This window comes from Chelonoidis abingdonii, chromosome 3 (assembly GCF_003597395.2).
Source record: "Chelonoidis abingdonii isolate Lonesome George chromosome 3, CheloAbing_2.0, whole genome shotgun sequence".
Lineage (NCBI taxonomy): Eukaryota > Metazoa > Chordata > Testudines > Testudinidae > Chelonoidis > Chelonoidis abingdonii.
The window spans coordinates 57945658-57963186 of NC_133771.1; the positions used below are offsets into that span (position 1 = coordinate 57945658).

The 17529-nt window shown below is 41.4% G+C and overlaps 1 protein-coding gene across 1 annotated transcript in view; it reads right to left on the reverse strand.

Moving 5' to 3' along the window:
• Positions 1–15295, reverse strand: part of COL9A1 (collagen type IX alpha 1 chain) — a 100721-nt gene extending 85426 nt beyond the window's left edge. The window contains exons 1-5 of the mRNA XM_032785687.1: positions 15225–15295; positions 14811–14884; positions 13007–13084; positions 12743–12875; positions 2160–2556 (exon numbers count right to left, since the gene is read on the reverse strand). Coding sequence (XP_032641578.1) covers positions 2160–2556; positions 12743–12875; positions 13007–13084; positions 14811–14884; positions 15225–15238 — 696 coding nt within the window. The 5' untranslated portion in view covers positions 15239–15295. The remainder of the gene's footprint in view (positions 1–2159; positions 2557–12742; positions 12876–13006; positions 13085–14810; positions 14885–15224) is intronic.
• Between the last annotated feature and the right edge of the window lie 2234 nt (positions 15296–17529).

The following is a 17529-nucleotide window of genomic DNA, read 5'->3' on the forward strand; positions in this document are numbered from 1 at the left end:
ACAAATTGGAGAGAGTCCAGTGGAGGGTAAAAAAAATTATTAGGGGACTTATCATGACTTATGAGGAGAGGCTGAGAGAACTGGGGTTATGTAGTTTGCAGAAGAGAAGAGTGAGGGGGGATTTGATAGCAGCCTTCAACTACTTGAAGTGGGGTTCCAAAAAGGATGGAGCTAGGCTGTTCTTAGTGGTGGCAGATGACAAAACAAGGCACAATGGTCTCAAGTTGCAGTGGGGAAGGTCTAGGTTGAATATTAGGAAACACTATTTCACTAGGAGGATGGTGAAGCACTGGAATGGGTTACCTAGGGAGATGGTTGAATCTCTATCCTTGGTTTTTAAGGCCTGGCTTGACAAAGCCCTGGCTGGGATGATTTAGTTGATGTTGCTCTTGCTTTGAGCAGGGGGTTGGACTAGATGACCTCCTGAGGTCTCTTACAATGCTAATCTCCTATGATTCTATGATTGCAGCTTAAGGGTCAGCTCCAGCAAAATGCAAGTGCCTACAGTGAGGTGCTGTACATCCTCAATTCCCTAAAACCAGTGGGAGCTATAGGAGCTCAACACTTTGTATCAACAGTCAATTAATCACTATTTTATTGAAGTTTATTCCTTTCTTGTTTTCAGTAACAGGAATAAGTTTGTAGCTAACCTATGATAAAACACTGATTTATATAACTGACCTATAATTATAACTAGGAGACTGGGGAAATACACAGGAGTTAGATGACTAAATACCTTTGAGATCCTTTGGGTCCAGATCCTCAGTTGGTATAAACTGGAGTAGTACCACTGAAGTCATTGGAGCTTCACCAGTTTTACCTCATCTGAGAATCTAGACGGAGCATTTAGAATTTGAACAGTAAGGGGCTAATGGGTGAGGGTTTTATCACAAACAACTGGCAAGGCCTATTTTCAAGAGGGTCTTTTTTCCATTTTCAAACTATAATGTACTCTGTATTGTTTAGTTTCTATAATTGATTATTTGGTTTATCCTCAGATAAAAAAGAATGATAGCATACAATGTAAAGCCACATGAACTTTTAGCCTCTGAAAAGCATACCAGAAATCTTGAGCATAAATCCTTGTAAAGGCTCAAAGGCCAGCATAATTTTCTAATAGAGCTATACCACCAACTCTCCTTAGCAATCATAGTGACAACAAAGATAAAGAATTTATCTTAAAATAACGTATTTTTATAGTACACCAATAAAAAGCAAAGCTATTCTGTACGATAAATATTGGAAAAGGAGACTTGGAAACTCAATTTATTTCTTTTAAAAATTATACTACTTTAAGTAGTATATTCCAACAACACATTTAAATGTGCTTGGACCCCCTAAATAACAAAGAATGTTGAGGTATTTATATAGTATATAGCATAGCCAGTTTGAGTGAAATGCTTAGAACCTCACACCCCTCTTCCTCTCCCCCCCCCACCCCATTCCCAACAATTGATTTCTTTATTCAGTTTGAAGAGAATGCAAAAAAAGCAAGGAGAAACAAAACATATACTAGTGCAAGATAAATGAAACTTTTAGGGTTAATAGTCCATCAAATTGGGTATTATCTGTGACATATATTCAGGGCATGTTGTTTTCATAGCTTTTAAGGTCAGACAGGACTATTACGATCTAATCTGACCTCCTGCATAACAGAGGCCATAGAATTTCACCCAGTACTTTCTGTATCAGCCATAAATTCAGACTGAGCTAGACCTTATTTTTAGAAAGACATCCAGACTTGATTTAAAGATGTCATGTGATGGTGAATCCACCTCTCATCTGGGAAATTTGGTTCCTATGGTTAATTACCCTCTCTGTTAAAAATGTGCACCTTATTGCTAGTTTTCAAGGCCTGTCTTGTGCCAGGCACTGCATCCTTTCAAACTTATGCCTTGGTTTTGATTTAGTCTTCTCACAAAAATAATATGGTTGACAACAAAAATATCTTAAGATAATTTGCTGCATTATAAGCCTGACTTGATTCAATTTTATTGGAATAAAGAGCTAAAACTTAATTTTAACCCTAAATTGGTCTGTACTTTTTAAAACCCTTTAGTTGGTCACAAGATATTTGAAGATTATGTTCACCAGAAAAAATGTTACAAGAGAGAAGATTTTCTAGCACTTTTTCTGTGATATAAGACTTTGAAACTTACCGGAATTGAAATTTGAGGATTATTTGTAAGTTTTCCAAGCAGAGCAAAGCCATCCAGGCTGATTTTGCCCCTGGGCTTTATCTGTAAGGATTCTATCATAATGCAGTCAATAAAAAGAGTGACATTGCTTTTTTCCACACTGATCATAACCTTGTGCCATTGGGAATCAAATAAAAAAGGCAAATGTGAAAAGGTTGCAGTCTGGAGACTTCCATCCAGCCCTTTATAAGAAAACTCAAGAGCCTTTGTTTGACTATTAAGCTTCACTCCAACTTGTTCTTTTCCTGACGAATCCTGGACCTGCCAAATACTCCAGCTTTTCTGAAGTGTGCTTCCAGTCATCCGAAATGTAGTTAGAAAGGAATATTCATCAGGCAATCCATTGGGATACAAAAACCTGTATAGGATCAAGCACAGTAGATTGGTTTTTGTGGGGGAGTCCTCTCTGACTGTCTTCTCTGAGAGAAATAAGAGTCCATCACTCAAAGGAATCATACTACAGCTACTATCCTTCCACTGAGGAGAACTTGAGGGGAACCCTTTTTCAGCCATTTGTGTTGCTCCTCATTTGGCAAAAGAAACTGTGCTTCATCAGTGTGGGCTCTTCCTACATTACATGTTTATGCCAAGCTCTCTGTCCATGATGGCTCAAGCAATCAGAGGCCAATATTATGAATTAAATCACGGTCTTCTATAATAGTGCTGTGCACCTATAGCCTATCAAACCAACCAGTCAATCCTGTTTTTTAAATCTGTTGTGATATTATAACGATCTTTCTAATCAGTGCAGAACTGTTTCATTTCTAAAGTTCCATGATTGTTTTTTCAAACACATTTTGTTGATCTACCCAACGATAGGCATTTATTATGTATTAACAATTGCTTTAGCAGAAGTAGGTTACTTGTTTGAAAATTATATAAAAGGTAAGAACTCACACTTCAAAATTTATCATATTCTGTGGTATTCAATTTCAGTGCTACATGCACTAGATAACAGATTTACTATTATGAAATAGCTAATCCCTCTGCTTTTTATTATTTGCATTATTTTACTATGTACCCTTCAAAATATGCAATTTGGAAACACAGAACAGTCTAATGTTTTTTGCAACATTGCAGTCTAAAATAACTGAAGTTTGCTTCTTTCTAGAAAGCTGTGTCAATGCATCTCACCAGATAGGACAGTGTTTAAAGATTATGCTATTTAAACTTGCTACAGATACTGCTATTATACTCTCATAAACCTTTTGATTAGGTAGTTTTTTTCTTATCTGTCCACATTTAAAATTCTTATAAAAAAAGAAATATGTTTCACTAAGCCTGATAAGGCATGGGGATGTGCCAGGCTACTCTATCAGGACAACACACAAAAACAATTTCCAGAGAACAAGTAGGCTACCCAAAGAAGCAATCTGCCTTGGCTTTGTAGGGCTTACTGGTCCTTCACTAATGGCAATTCAGCCACTGGATTGGCCTATGCAGAAAAATGAGAAAATAGTCTTAGAATAAGTTATCTATCTCAGAGCACAGTTTAATTAATATAATAAACTAGTCCTTCCAGATTAACAGCTGCACTATAAACGTTAGAGCCTTTAAGTGCCTCAGCCTGTATTCCAGTAGGAGGCTCCAAAGCATCAGCAGGAAGGAACATGATTAAACTGCAGTCACAAAGGAGTGTCCAGGTATAGACTTAACCTAAAATATTAACTTAGTGCTGCCATTAATTCTCCTCCTTATACTGTGAACTCCATGCCCGCTACTACCTGGGTAGCAGGAAAAGATGGTGTGTTGGGAGATGGAATGCAGGGGGTGAGATTTACCATAGCATAACCTTAACTCTTGTATTTCTGATAGGGGTACGAAATAAGTGGTTGTACCTTCACCTATATTACTCCTGGGGGACTCTGTGCCACTGTGCAATGCAGAATTCAGGTTAACAACATAAGAATGGCCATACTGGGTCAGATCAAAGGTCCATCTAGCCCAGTAGCCTGTCTTCCGACAGTAGCCAATTCTAGGTACCCCAGAGGGAATGAACAGGTAATCATTAAGTGATCCATTCCCTGTCACTCATTCCCAGTTTCTGACAAACAGAGGCTAGGGACAACATCCCTGCCCATCCTGGCTAATAGCCATTGATGGACCTATCCTCCATGAATTTATCTGGTTCTTTTTTGAACCATGATATAGCCTTGGCCTTCACAACATCCTCTGGCAAGGAGTTCCACAGGTTGACTGTGCATTGTGTGAATAAATATTTCCTTTTATTTGTTTTAAACTTGCTGCCTATTAATTTGATTTGGTGACCCCTAGTTCTTGTTTATGTGAAGGAGTAAATAACACTTCCTTATTTACTTTCTCCATACCAGTCATGATTTTATGGACCTCTTTCATATCCCCTCCTCAGTCTTCTCTTTTCCAAGCTGAAAAGTCCCAGTCTTATTAATCTCTCCTCATACAGAAGCCATTCCATACCCCTTATCGTTTTCATTGCCCTTTTCTGAACCTTTTCCAATTCCAATATATATTTTTTGATATGGGGTGATCACATCTGTACACAGTATTCAAGGTGTGGGAGTACCATGGATTTATATAGAGGCAAAATGATATCTTCTGTCTCCTTATCGATCTCTTTCTTAATGATTCCCAACATTCCGTTTGCTTTTTAGATTGCCCCTGCACATTGACTGGATGTTCTCAGAGAACTATCCACAATGACTCCAAGATCTCTTTCTTGAGTGGTAACAGCTAATTTAGACCCCATCATTTTATATGTATAGTTGGGATTATGTTTTCCAATATGTATTACTTTACATTTATCAACATTGAATTTCATCTGCCACTTTGTTGCCCACTCACCCAGTTTTGAGAGATCCTTTTGTACCTCTTTGCAGACTGCCTGGGACTTAACTATCTTGAGTATTTTGTATTATCTGGTTACCCCTTTTTCCAGGTCATTTATGAATATGTTGAATAGGACTGCTCCCAGTACAGACCCCTGGGGGATACCACTATTTAGCTCTCTCCATTCTGAAACTGGCTATTTATTCCTACCCTTTGTTTCCTATCTTTTAACTATTGCCAATCCATGAGAGGACCTTCCCTCTTATCCCATGACACTTACTTTGCTTAAAAATCTTTGGTGAAAAACCCATGTTGGCTCTTCCTCAACAAATTATTTTTGTCTATGTGTCTGACAATTTTGTTCTTTATTATAGTTTCAACCAGTTTGCCCGGTACTGAAGTCAGGCTTACCGGCCTATAATTGCCAGGATCACCTCTTGAGCCCTTTTTAAAAGTTGGCATCACATTAGCTATCCTCCAGTCATTTGGTACAGAAGCTGATTTAAATGATAGGTTACAGACTGCAGTTAGTAGTTCTGCAATGTTCTGCACCGGATTTCTTTATTCCCTGCAGAACCTGTGCTGCAGAGCTGCTGGCACTGCTGGACCTGACGATGCCCAGCTCCCCAGCTCACAAATAGAAGACAGTGCTGGAGGGAGTGGGAGCTGGAGGTTTTCCCGGCAGCTGTGGTTCCCAGCACATACTGAAGGAAGGAGGTAGCACATAGGAAACTCCATTCAAGCCTGGGACCCAGCATCAGTCTGTCTTTCCCTCTGGATCCTTGGGCTCTGTAGGGTAGCTGTTATGACTGTCTGGGCTAGGGGATGCCCCAAGCTAGGCTCTGGGAAGGGTAGGGGATGACTATCTGGGTTAGGGGGCACCTTGCAGCTGGGCTCCGCAATGTGGGGGTGTGATTGGCTGGCTGGAGAGGTCAGGGCCAGTGCAACCCATTATGCGACCTAGGCAGTCGCCTAGGGCACTAAGGTTGGGGGGGCGGCATTTCGGGTCCTTCAGCAGCAACCATGGAGACTGGATCTTTGGCCGCCCCGATCATTATTGGCATTTAGGAGGAGGGACCTGGGGCAGGAGGGTGCGGGGAGGGGAGTAAGGGGGGGGCGTGACACGGAGGGGAACTGCTCCTTGCCCTAGCTCACCCCTGCCCCGCCTGCTCCCTGAGCATGCCGTGGCTGCTTCACTTCTCCCACCTCCCAGGCTTGCAGCACCTAAGCTGATTGACGCCGCAACCCTGGGAGGCAGGAGAAGTGGAGCGGTGACGGCATGCTCGGGGAGGAGGCAGAGCAGAGGTGAGCTGGGGTAGGGAGCTGCCGCACGGCTCCCCGGGCCAGGGGGAGCTGCCGTCGGGGGGGCCCTCAGAGAAGAGGGGGGGAGCTGTGCAGGGGGGGCTCCTGAGGGCTGGGGGGATCTGTCACGGGGGAGTGCCGTAGGGCGGAGGTGGGACGGACAGCTGCCACAGGGCTTGGGGGTGGGGCGCAAGGTGGAAGTTTCACCTAGGGCACAAAACATCCTTGCACCCGTCCTTGGAGCGGGGCTGGGCTACAGTCCAGAGGTGGAGGAGGCAGAGAAATAGGAACAGGGTTGTCAAAGGTGGGTTTTTTTAACTCTCTACTCCTGGGGGAAGTTTTTTGTTGTCTTTTTTGTTATTGACATAGTCATGACAGGTATTTTGAAATAAATTACCAAAATAATTGAAACTGGTGTGATTATATAGTGTTATTTTGACAAATAAAATATGCAGAATTTTGAAATAGTTGTACACAGAATTTTTTATTTTTTGGCACAGAATTCCCCCAGGAGTGGATGGTATGTCTGTGCAGACTATCATATGCCTGTATATACTGAGGAGAACATACATATGTAACTGGGGATGTACCTATATATGGATAAACCTGTAGAGTGGGATTTGGAATGGAGTATGGAGATGTTTATGTGTATGTGCCTTGCAGAATAGGATTTTGCTTAAATCTTATTGTTCGAATCCTGTTGGTTTGTTTTTTATGTTGCCGCTTCTAACACAAAATGTCAAAATCTGATTTTTTTCTGTCTCTCCTCCTAACCCCTCTCTGTTCCTTCCCTTCTTTACAAGCAGTGACAAATCCACTGTCTTCCCTATCACTTAGCTTCATAGCCTCAGGGTTGTTTTCATACCCTCTTTCCTTCCCCGCTACCCCACAATGGGACTCTTTCACTGCTTTCAGTGAAATTCTTCCTCTATAATATCTCTTAAATGTATATTTCTCTCTATCCCTACTGCTAAATCCTTAGTTCATGCATAGGGCATTTCTCTCCAACTACTACAACCCACATCTCTGTGACTCCTTGCATCTGACCTATCCTTACCACATGTATATCCAAGATTTTGCCCCTAAATCATCTTTTTCTCCTGCTGCTGTGATCACATCACCCCTCAATTCAAATCTATCAATTGGCTTCGTCTTTCTCTGCATCAAATTCGATCACCTCATAAGAACCCATATGCCACTCAGCTACTACAACGAACGCTTCCACATCATGATGTCTCTGAAAGAGGTGGGGGCAGAATCTGGCATCAGGGGAAATAATGAGAGAATCTCAGACAGCCCTTCCTCTGCCTTAAAAAATTAAAATAAAGAAATATTGTAACTTTTGGAAGACGGATAGAAAGAAGGGAATTGATTGTCTAATCAGAGCTACTGTTTCCTTTAAGAGAAAACAAAATGAATAGAAATATATATGTAACAGTAAAGGAAAAGACAATGACTTTACATAAACATAGCTAAATATTCATATTTAATAACTCAGCCCTGCTACCAGAAAACCTAAGAACTGCATTCTCACAGAGCAGCTACTAAACTTGGCAGAACCAAAACCAAGAAATGTTTAGAGAAGGAGATTACCTATTTTTGTACATGTTTTACAGCATAACTACTGAATGGTGAGCAGACAGATTCTCATCTCAGTTATACTGGTGTAAATGTAGAGTAATTCCACAGGCTTCGTTGACATCAGTGTAACTGAGTCAGAGCCGGCTCCAGGCACCAGCTCAGCAAGCAGCTGCTTGGGGTGGCCAGCGGTGAGGAGTGGCACATCCGGGTCTTCGGGGGCAATTCGGCGGCGGGTCCCTCACTCCCTCTTGGAGCGAAGGACCAGCCGCCAAATTGCTACCGAAGACTGAAGCAGTGGCGGTAAAGCTACAGATCGCGATTGCGGCTTTTTTTTTTCTTTTTGCTACTTGGGGCAGCAAAAGCCCTGGAACCGGCCCTGAACTGAGTATAGAATTTGGCTCAGACTCTGCCATATTGACTAAGGCAAAATTAGAAACTATGATAAAAATATATTAATATTTTAAACAAAATATTTGCTGATAATTCTTCCTTCATCTCCCTTCAAAGTCTGGAGAACCAGGTTCCATGTTTCCCCTATGACCACAGCTGGTGACACAAGCACTTCAAGCATGAAACTGCAGTCCTATACGTGCATCTGATAGCCCTAACATATGGAGGGGAGAAATCAAGACATTTTGGATTTAGAATTTGGCAGAGGAGTCAAAGAAAAGCTAACTTGCAAATATATATTAAGAGTATAGGCCAAATTCTGACCTGACTTACCCCCTCCTCTACTGTGGGGCTGCGAAGGATGTGTATCAGAGCAGAATTTCAACCTTATGTATTTATAATTCTTAATTCTCTATATAGCGCCTAATCCTGCTTTCTGCATGTACCCAGAAATACCACTAACAGTTATGAGTGTGCAAGGAATGCAGAAGCAGGCTGATATTTTGTTACTGATTTGAATTCATAAACAGTTTTTTAAAGGTGCTTTTCTTTCTGTATACTCTTTTGCAGTTCACCTTTAGCAAACTTTTTTAACATTACCACTTTCTTTTAAAAGAATGTTTCAGTGGGACATGAGAGTTATTAAACCCATAACCCTAATGCACACCAGAAAGATTCCTTTAATTGTTTAGGAATTCTGCCACCCTTATTCATTTTGAATACCCCATGACTAGCCCATTGATTTCAGTGGGACTACTTGTGGTGCAAGGCACTAATCACTTTGTGTAAGGGTGGCAGAAACTGACCATTCAAAAGGTTAACTTATCCTTGTTTTTGATTTGCAGTATAAATCTGTTTCTTTAAGATCTGTTTCCTTAGGTGGGCTCCGTTGCCCTTTTAGATAAATTAATGCCTTGCTGGTAGGTTTCTGCTTTTTATCCTTTCTATTACAGTGTGACATCAACATCAGTTGTATGCTTGCATACAGGTTTGATACTCAAGATAAAAAGAAAAGGCAGTAGAAGACTATTTATGGCCTGGCCCAGAGCAGCAGGACCTACAAAGGAGCCCTTCTTCGCAGACAAATGTTATTTTCAGACAGTCTTTGAAGGGAGTAACAGTGAAAACAGCTTTTGAGAGTCCTCTGCAGGTGATGCAAATCTCTATGTAGAAATTTACAAAGCTCCTTTTGTTGCCTTACATCTTGTTAATGTAATTTAGTTGGCATATCACCCCTTTAAAGGGAGCTCACCAGACCCTTGTAAACAAATGTTGTACTATTTGCACTAGAAATTTGTCAAGCACTTTGGTTTCTACCCTAGGGAAAACTTAATCTGAGAACCCAGGCGCGCAGTTTGCAGAATTATAGTATTTGGATACTGGGACACCACTCAATATAATTCCAATCTCCAATATTTGTGGGTCACTTTGGGGACAATGAATGGTAGTCTATTAATACAATGTATTAGAATGACTAGACCTCATCCCTGCTTACATGCCATAAATACTTCACTAGTATAATTTTTTTTCAAAAGCCTGCATGTGAAAAAAGGGAGTCTCTTATCACTCAATTACATTGTAAAGGGATGTTGACATGCTAAGGGGCAGCACAATAATGGCATCACAGTAATGGCAGTACAAAGATGGACATCAGCAGAACAGCAGATACGGAGCATAGTATTGTAGAGGTGGTGAGGCTGCCTCATGGTTGCTGTGTTTTACTCGAGCCACTTACTCCTAGCTGGAGAACAAGTGCAGCGTAGATTGATCCTAATCACTTCCCTCTTTTGATTTAACTATGCCCTTTTGGAGTTTGGACTTTGGCTCTCAGCCAGCAGCATAACTACAATTATGCTTTGCATGGGAGTCAATCACCTCAGAAGTGCCTACACACAGCACAATGCAGTGCAGAAACAAGCCCACTGAAACCACTAAATTTATGGAAGATGCTTATGGCTCTATACAAAATTATATTTCAGCATCTAAGCCCTGGTCTACACTGGGGGGAGTTAATTGATCTAAGTTATGTAACTTCAGCTACATGAATAATGTAGCTGAAGTCGACATACTTAGATCGACTTACCGTGGTGTCTTCACTGTGGTGAGTCAACTGCTGCTGCTCCTCCATCAACTCTGCCTGTGCCTCCTGCCAAGCTGGAGTACAGGAGTCAATGGGAGAGCGCTCGGATAGTGCTGGAGGATAGTGAAGACATATCCTAAGAGAACAGCCTGGCTGTAATACATTATAGCCACCAGGTTGCCTGGGGTTTAGCCATTACCTAATAATGCCACTGCCAGTCCTTCAATGGGACCCAAAACCAGATACCTATCTCATAGAAGTGGAACGGACCCTAAAAAGTCATTGAGTCCAGGCCCCTGCCTTCACTAGCAGGACCAAGTACTGATTTTGCCCCGGATCCCTAAGTGGCCCCCTCAAAGGATTGAATTCATAACCCTGGGTTTAGCAGGCCATTGCTCAAACCACTGAGCCATCTCTTCCCCCAATGGCTTACAAGAAAAGGAGAGTGCAGGAGAACACACTTCCTGGACCTAAGCTGTAATGGGTTGGCTGCTGTTTCAAAAACTTGTATTAAAATATTACATATGAATAAGTGTTGGTGTGGTGCAGTCTAAAGGTTTATTAGAAGGAATATGAGATGCCTACGTAAGTCACAGTGACAAAGCCTGAGTTATTCAGGTCACATCAAAGAAGTTTCAGTCTCTGTGGGGTGGCATCCATACTTCTCTCATGACTTTAATGCTCTTGAGTAATTCAGCCAACCCAAATTCATGCCAATAAAACCCATAAACCACACCTAACCATCCTGTGTTGTGTATACCACCTAGTCACAGAATATCTATTAGAGAAATGTTTTAGAGAGTTTTAAAGAATTTTTACTTGGACTACGTGTTGCTTTAGGGCTTGACTCCACTGCCGTGTTAGCTCGAATTATCTACACTCAAGTTAAAGTGGCCACACTGCAAAAGTACACTTGCTCCGTACTGAGTGATTGGATTAGCAGCATAAAGTAGTTGCATTCCCACTGTGCTCCTAACTCGAGCATCAGCTGCACTCACACTTCAACCCAGATGCACTGACAGCCCAACTAACTGGAGCTTAAAGCATCACCTAAATCAAGCTAGAGATTTTGGTATGTAGACAGGAGTTAGGTTAAGGGCAACACTCTAGTTACAGCATGAGCTAATGGTGCAGTGAAGACAGGTGCTCAGTTACCATATGTGCCAATAAATCACCTCCATGAATGATCTAAAATAGCTTTTTGATCAGACTTCAGAGTTGTAACATTTTAATTTATATCTCAGGCTATTCCAAGGCTAGAAACAAGAACTGTGTATTACACTGAAAAGCTGAGAATCTCCCCCTTTTTAATGACATTAACTTCCCATTTCTTTTATGATCATAAGGTCTTAGGACCCAGAGACTGCAGCTGCTTTGTGTTACTGCAGTAATGCAAAGCAACCATAAACCCAGTTTAACCAGACAGTTACGCTGAAGTCTAACTTTAGCCTACTAATTAAGCACAAAGCAGCCACAATGTACTAGTGGCAGGAAGGAGTGCGAGAGGACCAGCTGAGGCATAGCAGCAGCACTTTGCTTTCCGGTGATCCCCAGTTAAATAATGGTCCATTGAGGGGCATCATCAGCCAGGATAAGTGAAGCTATTCTAACTTACATCAGGAGCTGAACCAGCCCCCAGTTTCTCCCAAGTTTGGGTAAGGCATCTTAATCCTGTAACCCCCTCTGGTCCTGTGCTAACCAGAACTCACCTGGAACCAAGGATCTGGCCCATAGAATGTAAATACGATTAGATTCCAAAATACAATCTCCTGTAGCAATCTGTCTGTGACACATGGGGGAAAGGTTTTCAACTTTTCTGTGTCATGTGACTGATACTGAAGTGGGAGCTTGTGTGCACTCTCTTCCCAAAGGACTAAAATAAACCACCATTCAATCCATTCTCCTCCTCCTTACCTGTCCCCTGTGACGATCACACTGGCAAAAAGATCTCTTCTCTTCCTCCTCCCTGGCAAAGCCATCTGTGAGGCATCTCCTCTGAAAGGATCTTCTCTCTGCCCCTCTGCATTCACCCAGTCCCACCTTCCCATTATGCCCCCCTAGCCTTTCCACACAGCCCTCTCCAGCTACTGGCATCAGTTCCTGGAGGTTACACCCTTTCTAGCTGGAAAATTCCAGCCCTCTGAGCAGCACTACTGGTAGGGGAAGGAAGTGGGGAGAGCTCTCTCTAGTTATTACTGTCTAGTCAATCTAGTCTAATGACATCACACAAAAACAAAAGGTGGGTGGAGGCGCTGGATACATTGTATCCATTCCAAGAGTTTTGCCAACCCCAGCTGAAGAACTAGTTATTTCCGGAGGGGGGCAAACTTTCAGGGGGACAATATGCTAAAACAGACTTTTAAAGTAAAACAACTAAATGTGTTACCTGGTTGGGATCCTGAAGTCTACATTTGTGCCTAATTTATAAGCCACTTGTAAAGCTGTGGAGCCTACCACTCTCTGGATGACTCCTCGGGAGGCAGCTTTATCTAGTGCGAACTGAGAAATCAGGTCGTAACCTACAAGAAACAAACATGCACAGCTAGACATTATTCTTTATTTTTAAGTGAGCATTGAAGAATCACAGAGCTGAACATACCCTGATTGCAATGTCTAAACAGCAGTTTTTTCCTGCAAAGTTTTTACTTGCCTGGCAAGTCATCTTCGCCGGTCCTGATTGGTGGGCAGAGGTCAGTCTTTTGGTTAGAGCTGAAGGTAACTGGAAACCCTGCAAAGAAAAGATCCTTCTTCATCACATGATGGAAATTGTCTGAAATTGCCCAGCTAAGGGAATTAATATGTATTAAATAAAGTAATATTAGAATAATGGCCATATACTGGACCCACTGAAGCAGATGAGCATCTGCTTTTAGAAGTCTTCAAATTTAACAGAGTAATTTGATGGCTGATTTATTTGTACATTTTTTGTTTAAGTGTTTAAATTAGAAAAGGGTTGTAATTCTCCCTTCTCAGCACTGTTTGTGAATTGCAGCTATCCCATGTATCTTGCACTGTATCAGGGGTCAGCAACCTATGGCACATATGCCGAAGGCGGCACGCGAGCTGATTTTCAGTGGCACTCACACTGCCTGGGTCCTGCCCACCAGTCTAGGGGGCTCTGCATTTTAATTTAATTTTAAATGAAGCTTATTATACAGTTTTAAAACCTTATTTACTTTACGTACAGGAATAGTTTAGTTATATATAAGACTTATAGAAAGAGACCTTCTAAAAATGTTAAAATTTGTTACTGGCACGCACAACCTTAAATTAGAGTGAATAAATGAAGACTCGGCACACCACTTCTGAAAGGTTGCTGACCCCTGCATTATATGGACGGTTGGACCAGAACCTTTGGTGGTTTAAGCAAATACTAGTTAGCTCAATCTACTGCCTCTCTAACTGAAAGCAATCCGCACACTAGCTGAAGTGGCTGTTGAGAAAGGAAGTTGGCATCCACTCCTTCTTTGATATTCCAGGTGTTCCCACCTACATCCTTGCCATGTTTGATCAAATAACAAGACTTGGTGAAGCATAAGTTTGGGGCCAAAGAGACTTGAAGGCTTTCTTTATTGACTCTTTATTGACATGAACAAGAGTGTAAAAGAAATTTCCCTGGAAAACCAAATACATGTCTCACTTTCTAAATACTGTCTGTTTAAAATTATTGTTGCGAGCGTTGGGAAAAAAACAGTCCTCCTATCTTAAAGAAGTAAAAAGGCAAAATAAATATTTCCTGGAAAGAGCTCTACCCAAACCTAACATCCGGTCAAACTGGAAAATGTTACTAACATTTGGATGGGGAAGAAAGATGCATGCAAGTTGGAAGGAGCTACCTTCCCAGTCCACAGAGAGCCTCTTGTCTGCTGAAAGGACTCAACCATAAATGTGGATTTCCTTCTCACAACATAGACCTAAAGAAAAACGTCAGGTTGACATTTTACACCTTAGAAATGGCTTATTCTATGTTATTGAAACGGATATGCGGCTGACATCCAGTCATTTCTGCTTGATGGTCAGCTAATACAGTGGATCCAGTTTGTTGCCACATCTACCAGAAAAACCTTAAACTAGAGGGATTTTTTTTATTGCACCCAGTCCTTAGTATCCGTTTCCAGATTGTGATCCTCACCTTAGAAATGTATTTACTCTCTGGTCTGTTTAGATGGCAAGAAGATAAACAAGAACAATCAGACAATGACAGGAAGATGGAGAGTGTACCCCAAATGGTAGATTTAAAATACCAGTCTGTGAAAGACATCACTTTCTCTAAATTCTCCTTCTTGCTTTCCACTCTCTCACACACATTTTTAGTTCCATGTCTAAGTGATGTCTAGCTAGTTAGGGGTTTTAGCTGCGACTAAAATTATTTTGATTATCAAACTCTTTTGAGGAACTCTTTTTATTATCAAAATACCAGTGAAATGAAACACAGATAAAGGATAGACCCTTACTTGTTTGCTGCTGGACGTTGGCTGACACCAGAGCCCACAGAAAACTACATATGTACAAGAAAACAGGAGCTTGCCTGTGAACAGAAAGAAAACTCAAACATGAATTTACAGCTTCTGGTATATCATGCGATCCCATTTCAGCTCGTGGTCAGACATATTAAAGAAATACATGACTTAGAGATTGCTAACACTTGGCAAGCAAACCCTTTTAGAGTTAAGCTTTTTATCTTTACCAGTGCAACAAAATGTGCCTATGATGTTATCTCAGTTTCCATTTCTTACTTATAAAACTGTCATAAAAATAAAAATATAGGGAAGACAGCAGGCAAAGACTGTTTTAAATGCTACCAATTAATCACTTTCTCTGTCATCTGTTAATTACTAATTGCTTACAAATGCCACTTGCTCTCTTACCAGTTACTCTTCATTTTCTCTGCTGGTTTTCTTCAGCTGTATCATGTGAGTATTTGGGGTGTATATTTATGTCCTGTGCTCTCCTGTAGTTAATCCCATCAAAGAGTGCATGAATGAGCACAGATTTGGCTCTTTCTGCCCCATACAGGACTTCAGAAGGGAATGAGGCTCCGTCTGCTGGGGCTGCTTTAATCCTGAAGAGGAAAGGAGGTGGGGGCTAGACAGCTTGTGTGTCCTGGTGGGGTCTGAGGGCGGCTCTCAGGAACTAGCTGGGATATAAAAAGGCAATGAGAGTGAAGGAAAGGCTGCTATTCATGCCAGCTTCGGAATGGGGATGTGGTGAGGAAGCATAAGTTAGACTGTACCACCCACTGAGTAGCAGGGTCTGCTGGTGAGGGAAGCCAATGAAAGATAAATGTGTTAAAGAGTCTGAAGAAACGGGTGGCCCTATGATGTGTATATTCTGACAGTTCTGGGAATTAGGATAAGGTTGAACTACCCATAACCCTGGAAAGAATAACCTTTCATTTCTCATTGACTTCCTCACTAGACTGTCCCAGCTAGACCCTGGGAGGTGTGGCAAAGGATTCTTCTGAACAGAAGCAATCATTTTTAAGTTGGTTTCATTGCTTTAACTAGAACCTTGCCAAGGTATACACATTACATAGCTAAAGAGACTGCAGTTCCTGAGTCCTAGTTGATAAGCTGTTTTTGCTAGAGGCTATTTATTTTGTGTTTTCAGACATATAAACATTGGCTCATATGGCTGCAGAGAGTGAGAGGGACTGAAGCTTATATGCATGGAAAGGCTAAGTCAAAAAGCACGAGCAGGTAGGAGACTCTGATATTTACTGCTGATCAACAGTTAGAATGTGGTATGGAAAGGCAGGGTCACATTGGGCCAGTGTGTGGCAGTACGGCCTACTAGCATGTCTGTCAAAGTGCTAGCTTGAAGTTCTCAGGTTTCATTTTTAAAAAAGCAAGTTTCTAGTTGTTGTAGTTCCAAACAAAAAAAAAGTGAATGGTGTATAACCAATGCAATGAAGTCTTCTTGAATCTGCCAAGAGTCTGAAGCAATAGCTCTGGAAGTTATGAACTGCCCCATTCATCTCAATGAGAGGCAACTCAGATGTCCAGTAATGATCATTTAAATGGTAATGTGAACTATTCCATATCTTGTGTAAGGGAAAGTCACAGACATACACAATGTAGTTTGAGTGATGGCTCATTCTGGTATCCCAAATGGGTGGCCTTTGGAAAGTACCATTGACAGAGTCTGTGAACATATTCAAACCCCAGTGATGGGGAGCCAAGCTCAAGCAGCTCAGAGGAGCTCAGGAAACATATGGTCACATTCTGAACTGCTGTACAATCTACTGTGTGTGGTGCTTAATTTTGACAATTCACATGGATAGAGTTTATTGTGTGGGTGGAGCTCAGAAGAGAACTGCCACTCTTCCCCCCACCCAGTCCATATTGGGGCATATTCTGAAATGCTGAGGACAAGGGAGTTAGAACTCTCCTCTGCAATCAGAGTAGCAGAAGAAACTAAAGCCCAGTTTGGTCTGTTCAAGTGGTGACTTTAACAAGTGAGTGGTGGTAGCTGCTCCCTGGCAGTTCCTCCACTCTGCGCTTCCGATCTGTCCCATCTCCATAACTCTATACTGTTGCGGGGGTGGGGAGTATTCTCCTATTCTCCTACTCTATGTGGAATTCTACCTCTGTCCTATGAGGCACTTTGCTTTTCAATTTTGCCTTCATATTTGCCTTTTAACTTTAGCTTCTAAATGTCAAATTTTCAAAGGTAGGCATGTAAACTGAGGGTGAAAATAAGTAACTGTGACCCAGATAGCTATTTTGCTGTAAATTTATGGTTTATGGATGGCCCTGAATGGTACTAACTTTGGCTTATTCCCTCCTGATTGCTGTGACCTTCTATTCTCTACATATTATAACCCAACTAAAAAAAAGTTTGTTACATTTCAGCTTTTTTTCTCCTTATTCTACTGCATAGATAATTTTCCTCAACTGTCTTTTGATTTCAATTATAGTATCAGACTCCTATGATTTGAGGGATTGCATTTCTGAAAGTTCTACTTATTATTATTCATTCTAAGAACTGTGGTATCTTGGACCCGAGAGTATTCTCACTGAAATCAATGGCAAAACTTGCACTGACATCAAGTGCCTTCTAATTAAAACCCCACAAATAATAAGCTAACATCTAGAAGTGAAAGTATAATCATTGTCAGGCTCCAGCACATCACTGGAGGGTAACAAATAATTTACTATCCAATAAATCCTT